This window comes from Letharia lupina, assembly GCF_014066315.1.
Source record: "Letharia lupina isolate WasteWater1 chromosome Unknown contig_2, whole genome shotgun sequence".
Taxonomy (NCBI): domain Eukaryota; kingdom Fungi; phylum Ascomycota; class Lecanoromycetes; order Lecanorales; family Parmeliaceae; genus Letharia; species Letharia lupina.
Window position 1 is genome coordinate 1,026,436 of NW_023502971.1, and position 26,140 is coordinate 1,052,575.

Below are 26,140 nucleotides of genomic sequence, written 5' to 3' on the forward strand. Positions count from 1 at the left end.
TACAGTCAGATTGTGGGTTAGTGTCAGATTTTGGTGCTTGTTCCTCGTGGACGGTCGACTACAGTATGGCATTCGCGAACGGTAGCTGGGGAAGTGCGTCTTGCCGAAATCCTTCAGGCTGCGAGGGAAAGGGGCCAGAGACTACCGACGTGAGACGATAGAGTAGGTGGATGCATAAGGATTCGAATACGGGAACATCGATGCCTCAGGATTTCAAGCTGAGCAAAGCTGACACCTTTGACTCTCTGAAACGGTGATTAGTGAAGAAGTGGCTTCTGATGCCTGAGGAATTTATGTGGTGTGAGCTTCTCGATGCTCATGGACGCATGTGCCCCGAAGCTCCAGGCTTGGGCTACGGCAAGCCCTGTGTGCACGCCGGATGCTCCTCCCAATCAAGCTCCCATGCTCGCTAAATCTCATCGCAACGAACGAACGAACGAACGGTAGTAGCCCACGCGGGGACATATACTCCAAGCGCTTTTTCCCTCCGAATGCGTCGCTAACCAATCAATCCTACAATGCCATAGGTAGAAGAATCGCTATCAATAAATCGTAAGAATGGAAAAGAGCAAGAGCTCGCTCGCTTCTTTAGACCTTATACGGATCCGACCTGCTCTAGGATGGAACATGTGTACTCGGCGGAGCATGTGTGGTCGCTGGATCCCAGTCATATGCTGATGAGAAAGTCGACCCTCCGCTTTCTCTTCTTGTTGGAGGAGAAAAGGGCCTCCCTGGGCTGGTTCTGCCCATTTGCGGTTGGTAAGATCTCCCGTAGCTCTCCCTTGAGAAGGACCTACCCGCACTCGGCGGTCGTGGGGTTGAAAAGCTCAGTGTTGGACTCTTGTAGTCTGCTTCTTGAGGCAGAGAGAAGCTCAGTGTTGGACTCTTGTAGTCTGCTTCTTGAGGCAGAGAAAAGCTCAGTTGCTGGCTTTTGGAGTCAGCTTCTTTATTGAAGTAGTCGTTTGTATATTGACTTGAGGGTGATAGTGGCGATTGTGGTGATCCCTCCTCGTGTTCTGAGCGTGGGCTCGTGACGACGGGGTCGGATGTTTTGGGCATACCAGACGTTGTTGGTGGTGAGGTTATCATTTCGTAATTTTTGGGGCTGTTAGAGTAACCGCGGGCATCGACGGAGGCGAAGTCATTTCGCTTTGTGAGGGGACGTCGGACGAGGTCTATCCAGCCAACGAGCATGGAGGTTCGGCCGATGAAGAGCAGAGTCCATATGCCATTTAGCTGGGATGAAAGTCAGCCATAATCAGTATTTGTCTTTGGACTAGGTCCACTCACGGAGAGCAAGACCAAGGCCGCCATGACCGTTCCTTCGTTCGCTACTAAACCTTCTTGCTTCACTTTGTCCAAGCAGGGGGTCTTGTCGCCGCCATTGGTGACCAAGCAAAGCAGCCATGGCTCTGCCTTTTGTAAATCCTGCACAGCCGATGTGACGGTATTGTCCATCTGGACGAAAACGATTGACAAGAACACAACGTTTATGATAATGATAAGCACTATGGCAGTTCCTCGCCATTGCAACCGAATGACTTTCTTTACTCTCCGATACGCTTGTCCGGCAGTCACAGTCTTGATGCTGCCACTGTGAGACGAATGGGTGGGGAGACCGGAATTGACTTGCGTTATGGAGTTGGTGCTTCCATCGTCAAATAGTGATTTGATGTATACCTTGATACAGTAGCCGAAAGTAGCAAATTGCAAAATAGTCGAGATGGCGGCGAAGGCCAAAAGAGGTCCCCAATAGTCTTGCACAGCTTTTGTGTGGTTGATGTGACATGTGTTCCCGAATCTGTACGAGGTCCCGGTAAGTGGAAGTGTGATTGCAAGGAACAAGCCCGGTAGACCCCATCCTGCAATGAGCGAAGACCAGAAGAACTTTTTCCCCGTCACAACTTGCCAGCAGATCTGCAAGTGGATCGATAAGGAACGAAGAAAGCCTTCAACGGTCGGTATGTCAGTATGTCAGTACCTAAGATTAGATGGATGTACTCACCCCACAAAATCGCTGCAAAGCCTCCGAACAGCAGAAAAGCGCCGGAGAAAGCACAGGTCATATCTGAATACATATCGTTTGGTGTGATAGCATCATAACACTGCTCTGGCTCGACACCCAAAGGAATGATGAAGCCCAACTACGGTGGTCAGCTCATCTGTCTGAGTACTTGGCATCGGACGACGTACTTGCAAGAAGCATATCGCGACTACCAGGCCAATTGTAAGGTAATGCCGGTTGGTTTTCTGCACCGGTAGGACGATGAAGCTGAGGAGCAGCGACATTGAACACACCATACCCGCAACATTGAGCCAGTTTGCGGCTTTCGGTATCGTATTGAAGTCTATGCATGCTCTTAGTTCCCCGTATCAGATTTCTCGAACCAGCTATCACGCACCGTCAGAGTATACCCATTCTGTTATAGGACATGGTAGGCAACAATCGACGGTGCCTTCGGCGGACGGTACAGGAGCGCAGAATCGGCCGTCGAGATCTGAATGCACGTCAGCAAGAAATTGAAGAGCATTCGAGATTCTCTAAAAGGCACTTACATCCCACAGTGCTAGGGAAATTTGACAGTTGCAAAAAAGGCGCAGTGCAAAGTCCTCGCGCGACCGTCAAGTTTGCCATTGGATAGAGAGCGCTTGCCGTTTTCGCGTCGAAATATTCCGGCAGTTTGATGGCAGTATGTATGTTCTGGTCCAAGGTCCATCAAAGACTCTCAACATCTCATCATCACAAAACACATGCTCCAAGTTTCAATGTTCTGCATCCCAATGTTTTGTGTCATAGATTTTTGAAAAGCTTTTGTGAGTCTAGAAGAGCAACAACGCGTCGCAGCACAGGCATATGGAGTCTATAGAAGCACGATGGAAAAGGCACCAGAAGCTCATTTGAAGATGCTGCAGGACGTCACATAGATTGCACAATTGAATTGAAAAGAGAAACAGTGATTCGAGATTGGGAATTAAAGTGATTAATACAAATAGAGATATCACCCGCCATTTTCAGAGCTATGACTCTATTGGGGAACTCGCACGATGGCGTTTTGGCAGAGTCTGATCCACATTGATCCCTTGTAGACCGCGGTTAGAAGGGTGTGCCCATCGAGCGTATCTCGAGGGAGCCAGTAAGCACGAGAGCATGGGTGCAAGGTGATCCTGAGGACTGCCATGTTGAGCCTCGTCGAAGTCCGGGCCCAACGGCGCGGGTTGAGCATGCGGCCAATGAGCTGAATAATGACAGGGTGGATTAAAATGACTTTCACACCTGCAAAGCCTCCTTCGGCTCATGTGTCGTTGAAGAGTTGCAGGCTAGAGCAGGTTAGGGAAGAGCGAAAGAAGGGCGCTAAGGCGCAACATCACAGTCGAAGTGATTGAATGGGTGGGAGATCAGTCGCTGGGTTCTGTGGCGAGGCGCCGGAGGAGATGCGACTTTGGAGATAGCGCAGTGGAGCCCTGGAATCCGATTGGAGGACCACCCCAAGAGCCCCGAAAGATTGGGGCAATCCCTACCTTCCTCCAGGCAGGAGGTGGCTACCAGGTCCAGGCCGCAAGGCTGATCCACACCAGCGCTCTTCCCATCGCCGAGCTCCGAACCCTCTGCACGATGGCGCATGCCATGCAGTAGACAATGTGTATTTAAAAGTCGCTTGAATCCTCTCGCAACTTGCACTCCGATAGACTGCTGATGGAATACGCTCCAACTGTCGGCCTGACCGCAAATAGCAGTCAGCTTGGCCAACACGGTCCGTCGAACGGCCCAGGCCAGAGGAATTCCATGAAGGACTATTACGAAAGGCTGAGCCTCTCAGCTTTCGTTTTCGTGTCAGTTCAGCGTTCACGCGTTGGAGGTCCTTTCGTCTGATGTAGATTGCCCAGCGAGCTGACCTGTAGGAGTACATGCAGACACTTCTAGCGGAACGATGGACCCGCCGCATGGTTTACTCGTAGGCATGAGGATCCCATTTCTCGTGATCAGGCCAGTCACGTTACGAATCACGGGTTCGCCAGGATCGAATGCTTGCAAAGAACATTCGATATGATGACCGTTGGTGATCTAAGTTCTGACTGGTAAGGGTATGGGCGACTTTCTTTTAAGCGTCAGCGGCAAGAATGAAGGAGCTAGGCTTAACGGGCTTCCAATCACTGTGCATAACAGAACTTTTCTCTTCATACCAACTGTGGGGTCATGCTGGCCGAAGGCTCCCTTGTGGAGACTCTTAAGGTTTCTACCTATCTCATCGGAAGGGAGAGCGGAGCCTCCTGCCTGGCAAAATTCTTACAGTTCATGGTTACGAATGCGAGCGTGGCTCCTGCAGTAGCAGCGCCGACTTCGCGGAAATCAAAATTGTCGAAAGTCGAACTTGAAAAAATTCTCAACGCCCACCAATTGCTTCAAAGTCTTCAAAATTCGTCGACGTTGTTCTTCAGATTGTGAGAGATACTCAACAGAAGTTTAAACCTTTCAGCTCGTGTTTTGATAGAGTTATACATTGTTCAACGATACTAGCGGATATCTGAAGTCGGCAATGTACTCTGACACCGACCCTCGAGCGCCGCTCACAGTGGAGACTTCGCCGTTCGCAGATCTCTCAATTTTGGGAGAGAGAGAGTGGCGACATCTTTGGCTGGAAAAGATGGCAGACCGGGCCGGTCATAAAGAAATTAACAGACATTTCCGTGCAGCCTCAGGGCTACGCACATCGTGCTGACTGAAGCGGACGGCTTCATGGTGGTTCACTTTCCACCTCCTTCGTACAGTCAGCAGTTGCAAGAGTCTGGAACCAATCACAGAGACCAAAACGCATCGAATGGGATCCGAGGCGATTATGCAAGACCGATTGCCACCACGACTCCGCCGGTCTCTTATCGTCGTGAACGATGTGTCTATGGAAATTGCGAGGTACTCTCACGGCCCCCACTACGCTGTCAATCAATATGAATGTGTGAAGAATCTTTTCTTTGAGCCGGCGAGTGCAGCCGAGACGTGAGACCCCTATGACAGACAGTGTTATCACATCGATTGTGACGAGATAGGCTTGTGATGCCAGGCCGCTTTGGCCTTCTCGTAATGCCTACACAACAAAGTTACTTGGGAATGGATTCCGAATGACAGGTCTCCGCATAAGTCTGCCTGTAGGTGTACCAGGCATGACTTTACATTGGAACAAAATACTTGGACATTTATAATACAGAATCTCCAACATCACCGCTGATGCAATTTCTTGATCCTCGTAGCACCCTCGTACACCCCCCGGTCTATCGCCGCAGCAACAGTCAGAGTACCTCCTATGACCGCGCAGACGCCCGTTAGGAAACCTGCAAAAGTCTTCGTTCGCTCTTCTCTGTTAATAACCTTCATCGGCGATATGTCGTAGCTGAAGAAGACGCCTGGGATGCCGCCCCTGGTACACCGTTAGCCAAGATTATTTGGGAAAGTCAAAGGGGACGGCGATCTTACTTCGCATGCAGCCTCTCCTTATGCCCCTCCTGCGAATCGCTCCCCCCACTCAGACTCCTCTTATGACTAGTCACCGAATACTGGTGCGTCTCCAAGCTCCCATCCTCGCCCCTCCCATGACTTCCCACTGGCAAAAGATCATTCAACAGCGCATCATCCTGGCCCCCAAACGCGCCGTTCTTCCCCTGCCACCCAAGCGGGAGATAGCTCGTACTAACCACCTTGACAAAATACATATAATTGAACGCGGGATCGTCCGTGAGCTGCTCCGTCTGATCCAGCGGGTTCAGGTGATGATTCGTCCAGGGCATCGCATTCTTTGCTCCGAGCCTCTGTGTCACAATTTCCGGTACCTGGGGCCCAAAGCGCAGATGATGGATGTGATGCGTGAAAGTATGTGGGTTCCCATCTGGCGTATCCAAATAGTTATTCAGATCATGCACATGCATCGCTCCATTGCTGAAACTCCTTCCTGGCGCAATGTGGAAGTTTCCAATGACCTTGTTGACGCGAAATCCGCCTTCGATTCGGCAGCCTTGGCCACGCTGGGCGTCTAGCTTTTCGCTGTAGTGTTCGCGTTCGCATTGTTCGACGTTTTCGCCACGGCCAAAAGCCCAGGAGACAGAGGCGTAGGCTTCACGCACTTCTTCGCAGGTGTTGCAGCAGCCGGTTTTGATCGCTGTGGGGGGTGCGATGGCGCCGTAGCAGTTGCCGCAATAGTCGGGGTCGAGGTGGGAGGCCGATTCTTCGCCGTGACTGGGAGGTTGTGAGAATGCCAAACTCGGGCACGGTTTGGGGAAATCTTACAGATTCAATGACGAGACTGAGATCGGGAGACCACCTTGAGATACTGGTGCAAGCTGGACCTTGCTTAGACCATCTTTGACGCCTGTTTGTTGCTCCCCAGATACGTCCATTACGTCGAGTGTGAGGAGTTCGCAGGGTATCCGGGGGAAAGAGACATTGAGATGTATCTCCATTCGCTCTCCTGCAAATTGCTATATTAGCACTTTTGGCTTCCACCATTCTTTCATTGCCTACCTCGCCCCTTATCCACTATGAGCTCAGGATGCACCGTCACCCGTCTGTAATCTGACCATTCTCCCCATACCAAATAGAAGACAATGAGCAAAGACGCTATTGTGACAATGCCCCCTGATGTCGTTCGTATTCTTGCATCTTCTACTGTCTTAGTAAAGGCGTCTAGCCGAGTGAAACGGGATTTGGCGGGCATGTTTGCTCAATGAATGAATGTGAGCTCGAGCCTCGAGGCTGGTCGCCGAATCGGGTGCCCAGTCAGAGGCAAGCCTCCTGGGCTTTGACGGCGAAGAAAATGTGCAGCAAACAAGTCCAAGGCCGAAGAGAACGATAACCAGCACGGCTTAACGCTCTTTGAAAGATGTTTGTCAAACAAAAGTCAATTGCTATTCGTTGAGAGATTTGGACACTTCTAAGTAATTTCTCCAGTGCATGTTTTGGCGCGTGGCACGGTGAAGGTTTCCGCGCGCTTGCAGCACCCCCCGGATTCAGAAAGCAAACTCCACATTCGCTTCTGTCTTAGCAGCTGTATTCCGTCATGCGATGGCCACCCTGGACATCCAAGGACCCAGACGAGAAGAAGCCCGTCAAATGGACCGACACCCTCAATGCAACAGACTGGACCCACTATACCGATCCTCGCAACGTGATCCCCGTCGTTCTCCTAACAGCAACGGTCCTCGGTAGCTACTCATTCTACCGCTCCTACCTACGACGCATACCACAAGCTGCACTGATAGCGCCGAAATTCTGGAGAAAGAGGAGCCTTTTTGGGAGGGTTACGAGTGTGGGCGATGGAGATGGCTTCAGATTGTTTCACATGCCTGGGGGCAGATTGGCGGGATGGGAGTGGTTGCCTTGGAGAAGGGTGCCGGAGGGAAGAGCAGGGTTGAAAGACAATACCGTACGTGTGGTAATGGTGTAATTGGGCGATTAAGAGGCTGATGGCAAAGGTCTCAATACGAATAGCTGGCATCGATGCTCCCGAAGGCGCACATTTCGGCCACCCTGCGCAGCCATATTCGAAGGAAGCGCTGGATTGGCTTACAGGATACATACTACACAGACGCGTGAGGGCCTATGTATACAAAAAAGATCAGTATGATAGGGCGGTCGCCACTGTGTATGTGCGAAAGTGGTTGCTGAGGCGAGATGTGGGATACCGGATGCTGAAGTTGGGCCTGGCGACGGTATACGAGGCGAAGACGGGTGCCGAATTTGGTCCAGGACTGGAAGAAAAATATAGGACGGCGGAGTGGTGGGCGAAGATGAGAAGGAAAGGTCTCTGGGGAGGCGCCGACGAGAAGGAGTTTGAGACTCCCAGAAATTACAAAACCAAGCATGGACAAAGTGACTCAAATAGCAAGACGGCTTGACCTTTGATAATTGAGAAGCATGAATGTTGCCCTGTCGCTGTGATTTGGCTACCTCTTGATCGGTAACATACATTTGGAGCAATCATCCCTGGACTCTGAACGTTCGACCGCTTGCTGTCTTCCGCTCTTTCTCCTCGTTCTCCGGTCTCGCCCTGTTGAGTACTACAAGGGATCAGCGTCATTGCAAAGGCCAGAGAATCCTTGAGCTACTTACCCTGCAGGAAATCCGCCGTCCGTCGTCGCATTCTCGAGTGGATGTAAGCCTGCAGCATGTCATCTTAGCTTGGGCTTCGACATCATATTTGCGGAGTACCCTTACCTTTGAGGCTTTGATATGATAGTGGAAGTAGTCTCGAAAAGTCTGGATGTGGGAGATGGTTTCTTGCCTCCGTTGCAGCGTGAGATGCCTGGGGAATAATACTACAGTCTGTTAGCTGCAACCTCACCACGATCAGCCAGTCCGCATTACCAAACGTCACGTAGCCCACTTCTCCATTTGTTCCATCCGCCAGCCCTCTCACACCTTGCAACTCGAGCGGCGGCTCATTCCTGAAGAGCACTTGAGGAGCATTCTGTATTGCCCTTCTCCTCGCATCGACAAATTCCTGCAAGAACACCTTCCCGAACACCCGGTCCGTCTCTTCTCGGAAGATAGTACTGAAGATGACCGTAACCCTGTCGTGACTCGCTTTGATGTAGATAGCCTCTTCGTCTCTGTAGTGGATCGCCATCACCTCTCCACCCTCTCGTACGCCTTCTGGCGCAGACTCGCTCGTAAACTTGGAAGCCTCCTCTTGCCTGCGGGCGAAATCGGCGAAAGCTCTTTCGAAAGGTGCGGCCATGGCATTACGTTTGAGAAGTGAGACTCGGCGTACTAAGTCCTCTCGTGCTTCTGCGACGTGTTTCATGAGCTGTGCTCTCGTAGCCTTTAATCCCAAAACAGCTCACCTTGGTCGGCAGGCAGGTTGTCCAGATCGATCAGCACGGAAAAGTCATAGCCCGCTTCCGGAGATACAATATATGTGCCGTATTCTCTCTCGAGGACCTCTTGAGCGCCATACTGGAGGAGCTCTTTGTAGCATTTGACTGCAATAGAGATGAGGATTTTGGATTTCGTTTCGGGCGTAGAGACGTGAAAGGCGACATTGTCGAAGTCTGAGACTACTTGATCAATGGATACTGGAGGGGCTCTGGTCTCCAAATCAGCAACTGCATTGACGCAGACGTTGGAGGGAAGGAGGGCCACCCTGAGAAGCGCTCTGTGAGCAGGGACTGGATGAGCACATTCTGGTAGTCTAAGAGAAGCATGGTGCTGGTATGGGTTTTTCACAACATGTTGTGGCATTCAAACTGATCATACGAAGAAAGTCGAGAAAGTTGTTGTGGGGGCCTCGTAGGCATGGGCTTGGCGTAACCTGTCATCAGAGGCAAATCTCGTCTCAACGAAGATTGGAAATTATTTGAAAGGCAGAATAATCAAATCGAAGTGAGCATGACGCCATATGCGAATAGTGCAGTTGTCTGGATAGTTCTTTTGCGTGGTATTATCTAGATACACATTTTCACAATTCCATCCCCCAAGCCAACGCTCTTGCGCCGCAGAGTAACGAACAATACTGTCGTCTAGGACAATAACATGATGGACACCCCTCCTGACTCTCTCTCTCTCTCTCCCTCTCTCTCTTTCTCCCCCCCTCTCCCTCTCTCTCTCTCTCTCTCTCTCTCTCTCTCTCTCTCTCTCTCTCAAAGAAGTACATGAAGGTTATAATCAACCCGTGTCTCGACGTGGTTCGTTGAAGGTGATGGTAGAGAAACGATGGACACTCCGTGGCGATGCATCGCTCTGCGGAGACAAGATCCTGCGACATAAGAGACATTATGAGTAAACAGTAGTATTTCGCCCCGTAACCCTCCGGATTAAATTTTACCGCCTGTGCCGACTCGCTTTCTGGGAGTGGCTAACCAGCATTAAGTAGAATTTTTCCTATACAATCACGATGATGAAAATGAATCGTTACGCCGTCGCTAGAGGTCTGAACGCCCCGAAGAGAAACGCCGATATATTAAATGAGTGGGTATCATGTCGTCAGATCGCTGAAAGCTGTTAGAGCAATGGAGGTTCTCTACTCGCGCCCAAGCGGCCGAAAAGATGTTCCGGCGGTATTCGACCCATGTTGCTGGTCTTGTCGAAGTAGTTGGTTGGAGCTGGGGTGTAGCCCTCATGCTTGCGTCTGTAACGCTCGATGAGAATGCCAGCGACGACAAGCAGGAAGATGGCGCCTAGAGCGCAAGCGAGGGCAATGAGTACAACGAAGCCAACAGCCATGTGGCCACCTAGATTAACATTAGCATAGGGGTTGGGTGTATATGTGGAAAGGCGTGAATCTCACCTGGGTTCTTGAAGCTGATTGCTTTCTCGGAAAACAAACTAGACAGACTTCCTGGACCATTGCCAGAAGTGGACAGTATAAACGGAGAGAACGTGGTGCCGTTGAAGAGTGCGGCAGAAACATTGCCAAAGGTAGGAAGATTCAATTGACCGGTCACCAGGAGGACCAGGTTACTTTGGACGAGGTCACTGTTCTCGTGGTTCTTGCCCAACTGAAGCACCGACAGGCCCAAGATCGTGGTTTCCTTTCCTAAAGAGTCCCCAATCGACCTGAATTGGCTGCCGTCGTACTTCATAAGAAAGGCAGATCCATTAGTGCTTTTACCGGCAACCCAGAACTCAGAAGCATCATTGTTTGCCGGTCCAAGTGCTGTCACTGGTCCTGGAACGTCGCTGGCGGCACCAAGAGCTGTCCATGCAGTCTTGGAAGCGTCGTAGGTAGCTAGAGTTGTGGCATTGTTGTTGATTGTCAGGTTTCCACCAGCAAGTAACTGGTTGTTTCCTTGCCAAGCAAATGCGGAGACACTCCCACCAAGCTCATTGCCTGGCTGATTCCAAGCCCCGTTCCGGAAAACGCAGACAGCGGGACAGCCTAATGACCCTGCCGTGGCAAAGTTGCCACCAACGTAAATCTCGGGTTTATTTGGTCTTACAGTAATCGCATTTACAGCAACGTCGATGCCCCCAAAGGCTGGCGGCTGAGGGTTTTGATAGCTCGCTAGTCCCATATCATAGACAATGAGTCCGTTGACAGGAGCATCATTGACAGTTCCTGAGACTGTTCCGCCAGCATAGAGGACAGTGCCCGTCGTAGCGAGAGCGAGAAAGGTTGAGTCTGAATCCAAGCCTATGGGTAAACCGGAGACAATGCCAGGGTTGCTGCCAGTATTATTCAGGAGAGCGAGGTTGTCGATCGTAGTACCATTGGTCGCGATGGCTGTGAAGGCGCCTCCAAGAACAGTCACGTTCAAGCCGCCATTGTTATAGAAGAGCCCTGTCAACACACCGGTAGTATTTTGTCCGCTGATAGCTCTTTTGCGGGTCACTGGCCCAATCTGTTGAGGCTGAATGCCCACTTTGAGAGCATTGATGGCGACAGGATCTGATGTGAGAGAGACCGCGTCCTCAGCAGACATGTCTTGTGAAGACAGTGTCCCTGCGAGAAGAGTTGCGCTTCCAGTCACATTGGTCATCGCACTTAGCTGACCAGAAATCGCAGGAGACTGGAGATTCAGATTCTGCAGCCAGTTCTGTTGGGTAGGTACCCAGATGGCGAACCCCGCCACCGAAACCGCTTTGCTCGATCCTGTAGGCAGTATCTGATCGAAGAATCCGTTGACGGATACGCAAACTTCTGGCTGATCGGTCGTAACGTTGACTTGTAGGGTGACTACACTGTAAACAGCTCCGCTGACTCCGGCACCAAGGGCTTCCCAAGTTTGGCTTGTGGTATTGAATATGGCGATATTGTTCAAACCAGGCACACTTCCGTTCATGGTATTTGTGAAATTGCCTCCGATGAATAGCAGGTCGGCGTATGGTATCATACTGGAAACCTCGGCGTTGAGGCCGCCATTTGGCAAAGCTGTAGAGTTGCCATTCCCGATCGAAAAGATATTTTCGAAGCCAACGTCCTGGTTTGAAAAGTTACCACCAACGTACGTAACGTTGTCCTGCACTTGGATGGTTGTAATGATGGCTCCTGCACTCAACCCCATGCCTGCACTGTCAATGGCAGAATTCGAAAAATCACTTTCAGTAGTGTTGGCATTGGGATTGAATTCGTATAGACCATTCAACCCACCAGCCGAGTCTGTGAGATTGAACTGGACTCGTTGAGCCACAAGTGTGACGCCGTCCTTTTGGCCAGATAGAGCTGCAAGTGTGACTGTAGGTCGGAAACTATCGCTGTTCGCATCAACCGGACCTTGATATATTATGTCATATTTGTCGTAGTTGTTGGTTTGATAGATGTTTGTCGACGTCGATACGCCCGATATACTATAAATTCCAGTGACGTTGACGATACCGCGAGTACCGCAAGTGTTGTCTTGCATACAGCCTGGAGTGAATAAGGTAACAGAATAGTTGCCTTTCTGTCTAATGTCTGGCTCAAAGGTTACCGAGACACCATTTGTGCTGACGCCTGGCCCAACAAGATTCGCAGTGAGGTATTCCGAGTTGCTTTGCAAAGATGGCGTTACTGTCCATGGACCAGTGGAAGTGGCATTGGAGCCATATTGGATGTTCGCGCAGCTCGGTTCGTTGGACGTGTCTACGGCATAGGCAAAGATATCTGGAAGGATTAGCGAGCTGTTAAAGTGCACATGGAAATCGAACTCACCATTCTGGAACAGCTCAATTCCATCAAGCCCACCTCCTTGGCCGTACCAGGCGGATACATCAATTCGAAATGCGCTCATACCGACGGTATTGATGAATCTGAAGTCCTGGTATGGCACTGATGTCCGTGATGACAAAGGACATAGAGCATCACAGTGCCCTTCTACGCCCGTGTCCGGGTCTGTATAGGTAAAATTCATGATGCCGTTGATTGGTATGGCTGTGAACCGGAATGTCTGCGTCCCTCGGCCATCCTGGTGCGTATTCCATATCCTTAGCAAGCTCGGCTCGTACCCAAAGTTCATGTCCGCTCTCCACCACCCAGGCGAGTTGTCTTCGAGGAGCCACGTATTACCAGGTCCATCATCCCCATTCGTCTTGCAAATGATGTTTGATGGGTTGTTGAAGCCGGGTGCGCTCGTGTTCGATGATGAGGAAATGTTAGCAGAGGCGATGTTGATTACTTGCTGGTCGAGCTGTTCAGGCATAACTGTCGTCGAGTTCCCAAGTCCAGTAAACGATCCGCCAAAAATAACATTCCCATTGGATTCCTTGATGATCGAATTCACTGGTCCATTGAAGCCTTCAAAAGGCAGATTCGCCCATCCAGACATCCCAACCCAAGCGACCGCGTTCGTTGAATTTGCGCCTGTGAACTGGCCGCCAACGTAGACTGTGTTTGTGTCTTGATCGCAGAGAATTGCGTTGACCGTGCCATCAAGGCCAGGCAGGGGGGTGATGTCCCCAGTCGTTGTGTCGTACATTGCAACACCCTGCGCCGGTATGCCACCCAACTCGGTGAAATTTCCTCCGACTACTACTCCTGCCAACTTTCCACTTGACATAACGAAAGGACACAAGGCCTTGATATACCCGTCGGCCGCGGCCGTAGTCGCAAAGTCTCCATTAGGTAGTTGTGTGATGAGCGCTTGCGTGCCGTTGGTCGTGAATGCATTCTCCGATTGCTGCTGGTAGGTATATAACGAGATTGAGTCAAAGTCACCTGTGAGAGCGACGTGACCTAATTTCGAGAGGTCGAGGTCTGGAGATGGAACAGGCGTGTAGTTGACTCCTTGCGTCGGTCGAATAAGAGTTATAATCGGCCATAGCTGTATGATACACGCGAATTCAGCCGCCGTCGGGCCAAACAACGAGGAGAGCCTCATCGGTCAGGACGACGGTCAATGGAGGAGTAGTGGTTATGAAGCCAGGTTGGCGGATCTTCGAGCGATGTTTAGGGGTTCTAGGGTGTTACAGGTACCTCAAGTTAGGCATTAATTAAAGCGAGCGACAGTGAATCAATGCACTGTGTCTCACTTTCAAACCTGTCGCTGTCGAGTAAGGAGAAATTAATGATGTCGATGTCGTGGAAGTTATGGAGGAAGTCAGTGAAGTGAGGAGGAGGAGGAGGAGGAGGAGGAGGAGGAGTGTTTTGCCCCGTTGACTATTTTGCTATGAGGTACCTACCTCTACAAGTCTACTCCTACCTCCCGGCCGACCTTTTCCTTAGATCTGCGGCTAAATGCACTAGTTAGATTAGGCCAACACCAATCGCAATGCAAGCACGACAGGATAGTCCCTACCCATCCCTTGAATTTTAACATGAAATTGCGCTCCCTATGTGCCTTATATCATATTTTGCTAGGTATTCAATCACGGAACGATTCTCTTTACGCAGGCTCGTAAACCAGATAGGCCTTTACAGGCTTTTGTTATGGTCAGACTCGAGGACACATTCTTGATATAGTGGGGAGAATCCAGAATACCTTATCCCACTACTGAACGCTACATTAACGTGGGCTGGCTTGGCCTGCCCACTTTCCGTCGAACCTTCAATTCTCCTTCCTCTTCAGGTGGTACGGACGCACGCGTTGGTCCCAAGGCTGCAAGGTCCCGGTCGCCTATTGGCGAGGAAGACGCAACGGCACCTGGAATCTCAGATGATCGATTGGGTCTTGAGCTACCACGCAGGCATGCGCTGTTGATTAATCGACGTACAAGAAGTCAGACTCATAATAGTCAGGCATGAGCATAAACCCACCATCATCATCATCACCGATTATCAGAAGACGCAGTGAGCAAATCGCGCAAATAACAATCATTACTCTATCGGTCACCGAGTTATTTCTGTATGCGCGCACGTTGTTCGTTGTCGCTTCACTGGTCTCTTTGCTGTGACTGCCTCGACAGCAATCAGTGGTTTCTCTTCATCCTTAAACTCTCGCTTCACGTTGATCGGGGTCAAAATCTCAGCTTTAACTTGAATCTCTGTGAGGACCTGTGCATCTTCGTCTTCCTTGATCTGTTTCACTTCAATTTTGGCGGTAAGTCTTTCTGAGAACGCTCTTAGATCCGCGGTGAACAAGACGCTGTGAGCCCAGCCAGCCTCTTTCCCCCAGAGGCCCCGGAATTTGTCACCAACAGCATCATAGGTAGCTTTGGTCAGACTGCTGTGCTTCCCTTTGCCGAATTTGTAGTCGCGCTGAGCGATTTGCCAAACTTGATTGGCGTCATCAGCAAAAATGGTAACAAGTCAATACCAGAAGCTGAATGAGAGGTCATACCATGTGTATCAACGGGGACGGCTTCTCCCCATCCAAGACCCATAAGGCAAACGCAGTCGGCGACTTTAGGCCCTACTCCTTGTAAGGTTAAGAGCTCTTCGTGAGCCCTGCGATATCCCTCCCTTCCACCTGGCAGCATCTCACCAGCATCGGAAGGCTGGGCACCCATAATAGGGCTTTCAGGATTCCTCAGACTGTCCAGCCAACCGGCCCCATGCTCTTCTGCCACCATGACTGCTGTCCGATGTAAGTACTTGGCTCTGTACCCGAAGCCTAGCTGCCGGAGATGAGCTTCAACCCCAGGAGCCGTAAGTGCAGAAGGCGCAGGCATGTCATGGAATGTTTTTGCGCGGATATGGCCGACTTCAGGTCCATAGTGAAGGCACAGGTTCTCCATCTGCAGATAATCACTTGTGTCAGAAGCATGGAGAACTGTATCTAAGCAGCTCGACGTACCATCTGGGATATCCTTATTATGTTGTTGTTACTGCTACAGATGAAGCCAATCAATGCCTCCCAAGCATCCTGCTTCAGTATTCGCACGCCTGTGAATTTTGGCGCTTTCTTTTTGAAATTCGCATCTGCGGTCGACCATTGCTCGTACAGTTCCGTCAGATTCGGAGCGAGATTGAGGTAGTGGTGCACCAAGGCTTCAGTGTCATCGTCTTCGAGCGAGGATACTGCCGTCGATTTTGGCGCCGAGGAGGGAGGTGTCAATGGAGCCTGGGCTTTACTAGGAAAGATAGCTTTGTAGTGCAGATGCGTAGAGTCCTGGCATAAACAAAGTATACGTCCATGAAGAGCACAAGACCAGACATTGTCCTCGGACTTTCTCCACCTAGATCCATTATAAATATGGAGAAGAACAGGATAAGTGGACTGAATACCTGAAGGATTGCCCACAGCGCAGTGTCGTATCCAGTGAGAGCTCTGCCAGACTCACAGGTATCTTTCGCCATTGCAGCGCACACGTTGTAGCCATGATGGAGTACTTATGTTTCAGCAATCATAGTGAAGGGCCCTGGAGTAAATCGCGAAAACACGCCTTGCCCCTGGCGCGTCCGTATTCATTAGTGATTGAACCGAGTGTCCTGCTGCTAAGAATTTCTAGCTTAGAAATTTGCGAACCACTCGAGCCACTCTCCCGTTTGGTGCTGCACCTCAGAAGGATTCCGATCACAATACAATTCTCTGCCTTTGCCTTGTTCGTATCAGGCCAATATTCACCACTACTGAGCTCTTGGCTCTGCACCTGCTAGAAAAGTTGGTACTCAAGCAGTTACAACACTTGCGCAACATGAACGGCGACAGCTACTCGTCAAGAGGCATGGCAACAAACGCCCTACCGAGGATTCGGAAACATGAGACTGATACAAACAATCCCATGAGCGCAGATTCGGGCAGACATGGCTCATCTAGGGATCACTATGTAAGCTCCATGAAACCTTGAATCGTCCTCAATTCACTGAAAGATAATCTGTACCTAGTCCTCAAGAGACGATCGCCGAGACAGAGATAGGGATCACCAACGAGGGGGCGACAGAAGACGTTCGAGGTCTCCCAGACATCGAGATTCAAGACGCCGCGAGCCTGATGTAGACTCGTACTCCTCCAGCCGTGACTATAGAGCGCGCGAACGTGAAGACCGCTACGGTCGAGAAGGCACTCGAGATGATAGGGCATGGGACCGGGATAGGGGAGACAGAGGTGGCAGAGGCGACAGGGAAGACCGAGGAATGTCACGGCGTGATGCTAGGCGTGACGACTATGATCGCCCACCGCGGAGGGACAGAGATCTATTTGAGGGTCGCATGGACCGAGGGCCAGGTGCCGGCGGCCGTGGAGGTCCCCCGAGAAGCGATCGTGACGAATTCGCAATGCAAATGGGAGGTAGAGATAGGAAGAAGAGCGCCAGTCCTCCACCAAAGAAGAAGGAGCCCACACCTGATCTGACTGATACTGTACCCATTACTGAAAGAAAGCGGAGATTGACACAATGGGACATCAAGCCACCTGGCTACGAGAATGTCACGGCAGAGCAGGCAAAACTTTCAGGCGAGTGATTTCAATCTCAAGCGATCAAGAACGTCAGCATTAACATTCAATATGAAGGCATGTTTCCACTACCGGGCGCACCTCGCCAGCAGCCGATGGACCCAAGCCGATTGCAAGCTTTCATGAACCAGCCAAGTGGTTCCGCCGGCAACGCGGCACTGAAGCCATCAAATGCTCGCCAGTCGAAGCGCCTGTTCGTTCACAATCTTCCATCATCGGCTACGGATGAAGGCATTATCAATTTCTTCAATCTACAGCTTAATGGACTCAATGTCATATCCGCACCAGATCCTTGCATATCAGCACAAATCTCGAAGGATAGGACGTTCGCACTGTTGGAGTTCAAGAACCCCACCGAGGCTACCGTTGCCTTAGCATTGGATGGCATCAAGATGGAAGATAATGACAACATGGAGACCTCGAATGGCACCGCTAACGGCAGCTCTCAAGGCATCTCGGTCCGACGGCCTAAAGACTATATTGTACCATCCGTTGTCGAAGACGAGGAGTACCAAGAAGGATTGGTGTCGCCTGTGGTACCTGACACGCCCAACAAGATAAGCGTGGCAAATCTTCTTCCAAGCCTGGCGGACGAACAAGTAATGGAGCTTTTGACAGCTTTTGGACCGCTCAAAGCCTTTGTCCTAGTCAAAGATAGTAGTACCGAGGAATCTAGGGTAAGCGATAAGTACATTGCCGTTATCCATTATTAACGTCTTCGCAGGGTATCGCCTTCTGCGAGTACGTCGATCCCGCTGTCACAGACAATGCGGTCGATGGCCTCAATGGTATGGAGCTTGGTGACACGCATCTCAAGGTTACGAGAGCTAGTATCGGAGTCACTCAAGCTGCTGGACTTGAGATGGGTGTCAACGCAATGTCTATGCTTGCGGGCACGACGTCGAACGACCTTGATGAAGGCCGAGTCCTACAGTTGCTCAATATGGTCACACCAGAGGAGCTCATCGACAATGAGGATTACGAAGGCATGTTGGACCACGTGCTTTTCTTCGCGGCGAGTGACTAACATATTTTAGAAATCTGCGAGGACGTCAAGGAAGAGTGTGACAAGTACGGCGAAGTGCTTGAGATGAAGGTCCCAAGACCTAGTGGTGGAAGTAGGCAGTCGAATGGTGTTGGCAAGATTTACGTCAAATATGACACTCCGGATGCTGCGCGTAAGGCCCTGCAAGCACTGGCTGGTAGGAAGTTTGCAGACCGAACTGTGGTCACCACCTACTTTTCTGAAGTAAGTTTGGCGCCTGACTTCTATGGCCTTACAAGATACGCTGACCCATCTATAGGAGAACTTCGAGGTCGGCGCCTGGTAAGACTGGAGGAGAATGCGATGAGCAATTTCTTTCATACAGGGAGCCTTGAGCGAAGGGAGGCTATGTAGCCAGGAATCTCAGCATGCTGTTGCGTCTTCCAGGCTTGTGTGTCGCCCTCTGAGTTCAAACTTGTTTGAGGTGCTTGAGGCCTCTGCTCATTGTAATTGTACTCTATCTACGAGTAGTTGAGAACGAAATCAGGAGGAAAAGCATTGCAATGAGGCATTTTCCAACCTTACTGACTGATGGTAGCTAATATCAGCCAACATATCAATGTGTCTTCATTTTCCGTAGCTACTTGCTTATCACAAAAAAAACAAATTTGACGGAGAAAGACAAGGCCGTTACAAGAGCTGAACAAGATGGGTTGACGACTGGCTGCGAACAGGGCTATGATGCTGTCGGTGGCGTCAAAGCGACAAGGCGAGTGCGAGTCTACTTACGAGTGCTGGCGAGGCTTTCAAGAATATGGAAAACCCTTGCAAGCGTAAGCGGTCCCGGTGACTCCATCCTTGGTAACGGTAATGTTAGTCGGTGAGATACAGTCCTGGCCCATTTGGCCGACGGTCAGAAAGCCATACGCTTCGACATTATACTCTGGATATTCGACACCTATGCTCCCACAAGAGTCGCCAACCAGAAAACTGTGCATTTGGTTCAGCAAATTATATGTTGTAGATCCGTTGCCGGTAGCGACACCTCGGTAGAAGACACAGATATCGGGGCTGTTATTATAATCATTGCAGTATATAGGTTGAGTGGTCAGGGCCCTGATGTCAGACTCCTTGTAGTACAGTTTGACGGCTTCCAGGAGTATCCCAATAGCGCCATTGTTGTTGTGTCCACAATCGTCGCCCCATCCATAATTGTTGAGGCCGGAATTGTATTGTTTACCTCCGGGTGCGGGTAGGGTAGTAGGGGACGTTGCCACGCAGTCGTAGAGGTAGTTAACGACGATGCCGGCGACATCAGTACAGGGAGGTTGAGTGGCTCGCTTGCAGTCGAACCGTGTGTTGGCGGTGCCACGCTCGTTTAAGGTTTGCTCCTGGCTCACGTAGTCGAGGACGGTGTAGCCACTGCCGGGCCCGTAATTATTATGGTAAGTATCGTTCCACCACGTGAAAGCACCCTCAGAGTTTGCATCGTCAAACGGAACCCAAGGTGAACCGGCATTACCCCAGAACCTAATGATGAACGTTAACTAACTACAGGGCCTGGCACAGTGGAACAAGTCGAGTACCTACGCGCAGGGCTGGTCATCTTGACATGCATACTGTGTGCATGTGTTGATGTCGAAAGGTGTGGGAGTGTTGGTGTCGGAACCAGGTAGAGGAGGATAAAACTGGGCCGGTCGATTTCCTGGCGACAAGGGGTGTACTCCGTATTGCATTGTATTGATCCAAAAGCCAGAATCCCAGGGCTGCGGAACCGCGAAAGTGGGATCGCTGCCTGCCGTGAGGAAGGCCAAGTATAGCGAGCCATTCATGGAATAAGTCTTACCGCGGTCTCCACCAGTCCAGATATTGTAACTGTCGTCAGTCGTATATTTAGTTATGCCAGTGGTGCAGATTTGTAAGGCCTGGGCAGATTTATTTGTCAGATCACGGAGACAGGACTGGAAGAAATGCGGTTATTGTTACTCACGGTGAAATGATAGCCGGGTTGCGGCTCAACAACGCATTGCCCCGTGTTTCCAGCCCACGGGGTGCTTGCTACAAGCCCGAGTTGAGCAATGACGGTTGCTATAGCTATAGTAAAGTAATTCATGGTAAGTAGAGCCATAGCTTGTTGGTAGAGACGGATTATTGTTTTGGAGACTGTGGAGCGATCGCTGTAAAAACGACTAAGTCATAAGTGAGGGCGATGCCAGGCAGCTTTATGTCGAAGTGATCAGTAGTGAACCGCGTCATATGCTTCCAAATACGAGGCGCCACATAGCAGATGAGGCTTCCTCGCAGGCTGAGCATTGTGTATACCGTATGTACTCGTATAATCCAGAAGTGAGTTCTTTGATAGAGCGAGGACACCAATAAATCCTTCCACTTAGCCGAATATCGGTTAATCTATTGGTGTCCTTACTCTATCAAAGAACTCACTTCTGGATTATACGAGTAGATGGAGAAGCCTTCGACACCATGCGTGTTGCTGTCAATAAGATGCTAATTATTAAGTTGGCTTTTGCGGGGAAGTCTGGTCGTTGAAGTAAAACAGGCTAAAAGCTCGGATACGAACCTCGTGTTGGAGGCTCTCACTGCATGACTGTGATCCTATCGAGCGAAGACAGCAGGGTAAGGGCCCCTTCTGCAACCACATATTTTGGAAATAACCCCTACATATTTCCACTAAATAACGCCACCACTTGGCTAATAAAAACAAGGCTTAAAAATAACGCTAGAATATTTCCAAAACAAGTAGAATATGTGTACGGTTCCGTTCTGTAACCCTGTTTCATCGTCGCAAAGATTGTGTTCTCCGTAAAAAACCATTGAATTCTTAATGTACCATTTCACATCACCATGGCCGAGATACCTGCTGCTACTGCTGTATAGGCTTTGGCTATTATTGATACTTCTATTACTCCCATTATTGCCCTAAATGAGCTCTGCTCTCATAGTGTCTACCGGTACCGGTGTCTTATTGTCTATGATTTGGAGTTAGACTATGGAGGCAACATTGTTCCTCGAAATAATTAATTTCTGCCAATGCTCCGGCGAATGTGCATTCTCACCTCATAGTTCTCTAAGGTAGGCTTGGGTTAAACTTCGGTTAAAACTCACATCATTCATTAGTGCCGGATAACTATTGCCGTTGGTACCTTTTTTTCAAAATCGACGGTGAGTCAACCTCCTCACACAACAATTGCAGCTTTTGCTTTCTCCTCAACCACTGTTCAAATTCTCTCAGAGGGCAGGGCAATATCTTACCAACTGGCCAACATGTCCGACGCCGACTTTGCAGCAGTCAAGAAGCTGCAAGCAGAGCGCAACGCTGCAGCAGCAGGAAAGAAAGGTTCAAAGACTTTCGACCCTTCAAACCAGCGAACTGACGCATCGACCAAGGCTTCCCTAACTGAGAGCTTCGATACAGAGCTCTACGATCGAAATGGAGGAGACAAGTTTGCAGGTTATGATACTTCGATTGCAGTAGGTGGCGATGACGAGATGGGAGACGCGAATGGGGACGGTGGCAGTAGGAGGTTGGTGGGGCAGTATACAGCGACGAACGCGCAGATGAACGAGTTTGCGCATGGAGGAGGGGTGGAAGAAGAGGACTTATTGCAGGGCCGAGAAAGGCAAGCTACGATCGCCTCCCGACAGACTGATTATGAGCGCAAAGGTCGACTGGCGAGGGGCCCACTCACCCCAACTCGCGCCGATCCATTCGCGGCAAATCGTCAAGCAGGAGTCGACGACCAAGGCCAAACCTATCGTGAGCTTATGGCCGCAAGAGATCTGGAGAGGGAAGAAGAACGAGTCAAGAAGCTCATTACAGACAAGCAAGCGACCGGAGAAGATGGCGTCGTTGAGCATCAGGCCACTCTCAAACACGAGGACAGCAGCGACAAGGAAAACAGAGAGGCAGGTTCGACAGTCACAGTGGCCTCTGGGAGGAAGCGGAAACAGCGTTGGGATGTAGCAGGAGAAGGCACACCTGCTCCGGAGACGGCCGACTCGATAACCAAACGATCTCGATGGGATCAAACGCCAGCCCCTGGAGAGATGGCTATCGATGCTACTCCTCGACGCTCGCGGTGGGATCAAGCGCCATCTCTTAGTGATGCCACGCCAGTCGGCCAACAAGGCCTAGCAACTCCCATACATCCATCTCAATCAGGCGCCGTCATGATGCCCACCACTTTTGGGACTGACATATCCTCCCGAAATGCCCCTTTGTCTGATGAAGAGCTTGATATGATGCTGCCCGGAGAAGGCTACAAGGTCCTGGATCCGCCACCTGGGTATGCACCTATAAGGACTCCCGCCCGAAAACTCATAAGCACACCAGCACCTGTGGCAAGCTCGACTGGATTAGGAGGTTTTATGATGCAGGAACCGGAGAATGCCCGAGCGATGGGTAAGCAACTACCGACCGAGATCCCTGGCGTTGGCGATTTACAGTTCTTCAAGGCCGAGGATATGGCTTACTTTGGGAAGCTTGTTGATGGGGGGGATGAAAATGCCATGTCCGTCGAAGAGCTCAAGGAGCGGAAGATCATGCGTCTTTTACTTAAAGTCAAGAATGGAACACCACCCATGCGCAAGACCGCGCTTCGGCAATTGACAGACAATGCACGCCAATTCGGTGCCGGCCCTCTTTTCAACCAGATACTTCCTCTACTCATGGAAAAGACGCTCGAAGACCAGGAGCGCCATTTGCTTGTCAAGGTCATTGACCGCGTCCTGTACAAGCTCGACGATCTCGTCCGTCCCTATGTCCACAAGATTCTCGTCGTCATCGAACCGCTACTCATCGATCAAGACTATTACGCTCGTGTCGAGGGTCGCGAAATTATCTCCAATCTCAGCAAAGCAGCTGGTTTGGCCCATATGATCAGCACTATGAGGCCCGACATCGACCATGTCGATGAATATGTCAGAAATACCACGGCCAGAGCTTTCGCCGTAGTTGCTTCGGCTCTTGGCATACCGGCTCTGCTTCCTTTCCTCCGAGCTGTGTGTAGAAGCAAGAAGTCATGGCAAGCCAGACACACAGGAGTCAAGATCGTTCAGCAGATCCCTATCCTGATGGGATGCGCTATCCTCCCCCACCTTAAAGGTCTGGTGGACTGCATCGGCGACAACCTCAACGACGAGCAAGCCAAGGTCAGAACTGTTACAAGTCTAGCAATCGCTGCACTTGCCGAAGCTGCCAATCCTTACGGTATCGAAAGCTTTGACGACATTCTTAATCCCCTCTGGACGGGCGCAAGAAAGCAACGAGGCAAAGGCTTGGCTGGATTTCTCAAAGCCGTTGGCTACATTATCCCTTTGATGGACGAGGAGTACGCCAACTACTACACAAGCCAGATTATGGAGATTCTGCTTCGAGAGTTCTCGTCGCCAGATGAGGAGATGAAGAAGGTCGTACTGAAAGTCGTGTCTCAGTGTGCAGGCACAGATGGCGTGACTGCCGGCTATCTCAAGGAGCACGTTCTTACCGAGTTCTTCAAAAGTTTTTGGGTCCGCCGAATGGCCTTGGACAAGCGAAACTATCGACAGGTTGTCGAGACAACTGTGGACCTCGGGCAAAAAGTTGGTGTCAGTGAAATTGTCGAGAGGGTGGTCAATAACCTAAAAGATGAGTCCGAGGCTTACCGAAAAATGACACTTGAGACGATTGAGAAAGTCATTGCGAGCCTGGGTGCCGCAGACATCGGCGAGAGGCTCGAAGAGCGTTTGATCGACGGTGTACTCCACTCATTCCAAGAACAAAGCGTTGAAGATATTGTCATGCTCAATGGCTTTGGTACTGTCGTCAACGCCCTTGGCACTCGATGTAAACCTTATCTCCCCCAGATTGTTAGCACCATACTATGGCGGCTTAACAACAAATCCGCCACCGTCCGCCAGCAGGCTGCGGATCTCATCTCTCGAATCGCCATGGTCATGAAGCAATGTGGTGAAGATGCCCTGATGGGCAAGCTTGGAATTGTTCTCTACGAGTACCTTGGAGAGGAGTATCCAGAAGTTTTAGGTTCTATACTTGGTGCGCTTCGTTCGATTGTCACCGTCGTTGGGATCAATTCTATGCAGCCACCCATCAAAGACCTGCTTCCGCGTCTTACACCCATCCTACGGAATCGCCATGAGAAAGTACAAGAAAACACCATAGATTTGGTAGGCCGTATCGCTGACCGAGGTCCTGAGAGCGTCAACGCCAGAGAGTGGATGCGAATCTGCTTCGAACTACTCGATATGCTCAAAGCACATAAGAAGGGAATTCGACGTGCAGCAAACAACACCTTCGGGTTCATTGCAAAAGCCATTGGTCCTCAAGATGTGTTGGCTACGCTACTCAACAACCTTCGAGTTCAAGAACGACAGTCGCGCGTCTGTACCGCCGTCGCCATTGGCATCGTTGCTGAAACCTGCGCGCCATTCACTGTTCTTCCAGCTCTTATGAACGAGTACAGAGTACCTGAACTAAACGTACAGAATGGTGTGCTCAAATCGCTCTCATTCCTCTTCGGTACGTATTTCCGGAGCCCATGATTCCTCCTTTTGCTCCAAATCCTGAATCTTGAAACATGTTTTGGGAACAGCAACCCTGCAAGTAACTCTTAAGGTTCGAAAATGTTTCTTGGAAAGGCTATGCTGACTCAAGAATATTCTGCAGAATACATTGGAGAAATGGGTAAAGGCAAGTACTTCTATTTCTTGTTTTAAAGAAGCAATGCTGACTGTTAGTGCGTAGATTATGTCTATGCAGTGACTCCTTTACTTGAGGACGCACTTACCGATCGTGCGTGTATACTCCAGAGCGATTCCTTCCTACTGCATACTTAGACATACTGACTATGAGAACGTGAAGGCGATCAAGTCCACCGCCAGACTGCGGCTTCAGTGATTAAGGTACGTATTTTCGAAGTCCGGACATGTTTCACTTTCGCAAACTCTCTTCGATCAGGCAATACTGACAATTGCAGCACATTGCTCTGGGTGTAGTCGGACTGGGCGCTGAGGACGCCTGTTGCCACCTACTTAACCTCCTTGGTAAGCAATTTCCCTAGCCCTTTACTTCCTCATCCGTGCCCATCTTAAAAAGGAAATCACTGAATGAGAAATTGCAGTGCCCAATTTGTTCGAGACCTCTCCCCATGTCATTGACCGCATCACGGAAGCCATGGAAGCCATACGGAATGCTGTCGGTCCAGGGATCTTGTTGAACTACGTCTGGGCTGGGTTGTTCCATCCAGCGAGGCGCGTTCGTCAACCATACTGGAGGTTGTACAACGACGCATACGTCCAGAGCGCTGATTCCATGGGTAAGCACTTCTCCTGAGTTATTTCCCCCTTTCACACCCATTTTCGCAAGAAGCGCTCTTCAAAGAGAAATGCTTAGTGCCAAACGGTGTAGTGCCATATTTCCCCAGCCTTCCGAACGAGGATCACATGAACCGCCATGAGCTCGCAATCGTGCTATGAAGAGGCTTGGACGGTGATACTGAATGCAAGCCAAAGGAGGATATAGGAGTTTGGGGGTGAAGGCCAGAAGCAATGGTAGGATGAGATAGCCAAAAACTCCTCGGCTGGGAAGCAGTGGCCTACTTCTCACTCGTCTTGAGGGTATGTAACGACAGGATAATAGTGCTTCGAGATGATCCTGAAAGTAATATACAGAATTCCAATCTGAATGTTCAAAATTACGCGAGACTCTCTGAATTATTTTCACGCTATGCTGTAGATACATGTATACTACCTTAGCGTACTTTTTGAGGACTTTACTAGTAATGTCTTCGCTTCCGCAAGTCGCTTGATTCGTAGATGAGCGGGTTCGAGACTTTTGAAAGTGGGGTCTCTGACTGCGGGCCCGGGTAAAGTACGGTATGTTTCTGCCCCGCATCCACATGGGTGAAA

At 50.4% G+C, this 26,140-nt stretch overlaps 8 protein-coding genes across 8 annotated transcripts; 3 read left to right on the forward strand and 5 right to left on the reverse strand.

Annotated features, from left to right (window-relative positions):
• Nucleotides 1-615: 615 nt before the first annotated feature.
• Nucleotides 616-2,289, reverse strand: HO133_004412 (uncharacterized protein; the record flags this gene model as incomplete). The annotated part of the gene is made up of 4 exons (XM_037295329.1): nucleotides 616-1,236; nucleotides 1,291-1,949; nucleotides 2,006-2,144; nucleotides 2,194-2,289. 4 exons carry the CDS (start codon nucleotides 2,287-2,289, stop codon nucleotides 616-618), a joined length of 1,515 nt encoding a protein of 504 aa, XP_037157330.1.
• Nucleotides 2,290-5,212: 2,923 nt separating this feature from the next.
• HO133_004413 (uncharacterized protein) lies at nucleotides 5,213-6,701 on the reverse strand (the record flags this gene model as incomplete). Its single annotated transcript, XM_037295330.1, has 4 exons — nucleotides 5,213-5,411; nucleotides 5,468-6,223; nucleotides 6,275-6,455; nucleotides 6,509-6,701. The coding sequence occupies 4 exons, from the start codon at nucleotides 6,699-6,701 to the stop codon at nucleotides 5,213-5,215; spliced, it is 1,329 nt and encodes a 442-aa protein (XP_037157331.1).
• Nucleotides 6,702-7,043: 342 nt separating this feature from the next.
• On the forward strand, nucleotides 7,044-7,881 carry HO133_004414 (uncharacterized protein; the record flags this gene model as incomplete). Its single annotated transcript, XM_037295331.1, has 2 exons — nucleotides 7,044-7,409; nucleotides 7,459-7,881. The coding sequence occupies 2 exons, from the start codon at nucleotides 7,044-7,046 to the stop codon at nucleotides 7,879-7,881; spliced, it is 789 nt and encodes a 262-aa protein (XP_037157332.1).
• An 82-nt stretch (nucleotides 7,882-7,963) lies between these two features.
• Nucleotides 7,964-9,189, reverse strand: HO133_004415 (uncharacterized protein; the record flags this gene model as incomplete). The annotated part of the gene is made up of 6 exons (XM_037295332.1): nucleotides 7,964-8,043; nucleotides 8,096-8,144; nucleotides 8,201-8,301; nucleotides 8,351-8,773; nucleotides 8,830-9,071; nucleotides 9,128-9,189. The coding sequence occupies 6 exons, from the start codon at nucleotides 9,187-9,189 to the stop codon at nucleotides 7,964-7,966; spliced, it is 957 nt and encodes a 318-aa protein (XP_037157333.1).
• A 796-nt stretch (nucleotides 9,190-9,985) lies between these two features.
• Nucleotides 9,986-16,159, reverse strand: HO133_004416 (uncharacterized protein; the record flags this gene model as incomplete). The annotated part of the gene is made up of 9 exons (XM_037295333.1): nucleotides 9,986-10,215; nucleotides 10,272-12,566; nucleotides 12,615-13,722; nucleotides 14,444-14,541; nucleotides 14,612-14,622; nucleotides 14,731-15,112; nucleotides 15,178-15,574; nucleotides 15,634-15,948; nucleotides 16,121-16,159. 9 exons carry the CDS (start codon nucleotides 16,157-16,159, stop codon nucleotides 9,986-9,988), a joined length of 4,875 nt encoding a protein of 1,624 aa, XP_037157334.1.
• Nucleotides 16,160-16,474: 315 nt separating this feature from the next.
• HO133_004417 (uncharacterized protein) lies at nucleotides 16,475-18,563 on the forward strand (the record flags this gene model as incomplete). The annotated part of the gene is made up of 6 exons (XM_037295334.1): nucleotides 16,475-16,606; nucleotides 16,665-17,232; nucleotides 17,290-17,909; nucleotides 17,957-18,218; nucleotides 18,270-18,481; nucleotides 18,537-18,563. 6 exons carry the CDS (start codon nucleotides 16,475-16,477, stop codon nucleotides 18,561-18,563), a joined length of 1,821 nt encoding a protein of 606 aa, XP_037157335.1.
• A 460-nt stretch (nucleotides 18,564-19,023) lies between these two features.
• Nucleotides 19,024-20,345, reverse strand: HO133_004418 (uncharacterized protein; the record flags this gene model as incomplete). Its single annotated transcript, XM_037295335.1, has 3 exons — nucleotides 19,024-19,747; nucleotides 19,808-20,142; nucleotides 20,208-20,345. The coding sequence occupies 3 exons, from the start codon at nucleotides 20,343-20,345 to the stop codon at nucleotides 19,024-19,026; spliced, it is 1,197 nt and encodes a 398-aa protein (XP_037157336.1).
• Nucleotides 20,346-21,499: 1,154 nt separating this feature from the next.
• HO133_004419 (uncharacterized protein) lies at nucleotides 21,500-25,708 on the forward strand (the record flags this gene model as incomplete). The annotated part of the gene is made up of 7 exons (XM_037295336.1): nucleotides 21,500-24,752; nucleotides 24,900-24,923; nucleotides 24,978-25,025; nucleotides 25,095-25,135; nucleotides 25,210-25,276; nucleotides 25,354-25,548; nucleotides 25,641-25,708. The coding sequence occupies 7 exons, from the start codon at nucleotides 21,500-21,502 to the stop codon at nucleotides 25,706-25,708; spliced, it is 3,696 nt and encodes a 1,231-aa protein (XP_037157337.1).
• Between the last annotated feature and the right edge of the window lie 432 nt (nucleotides 25,709-26,140).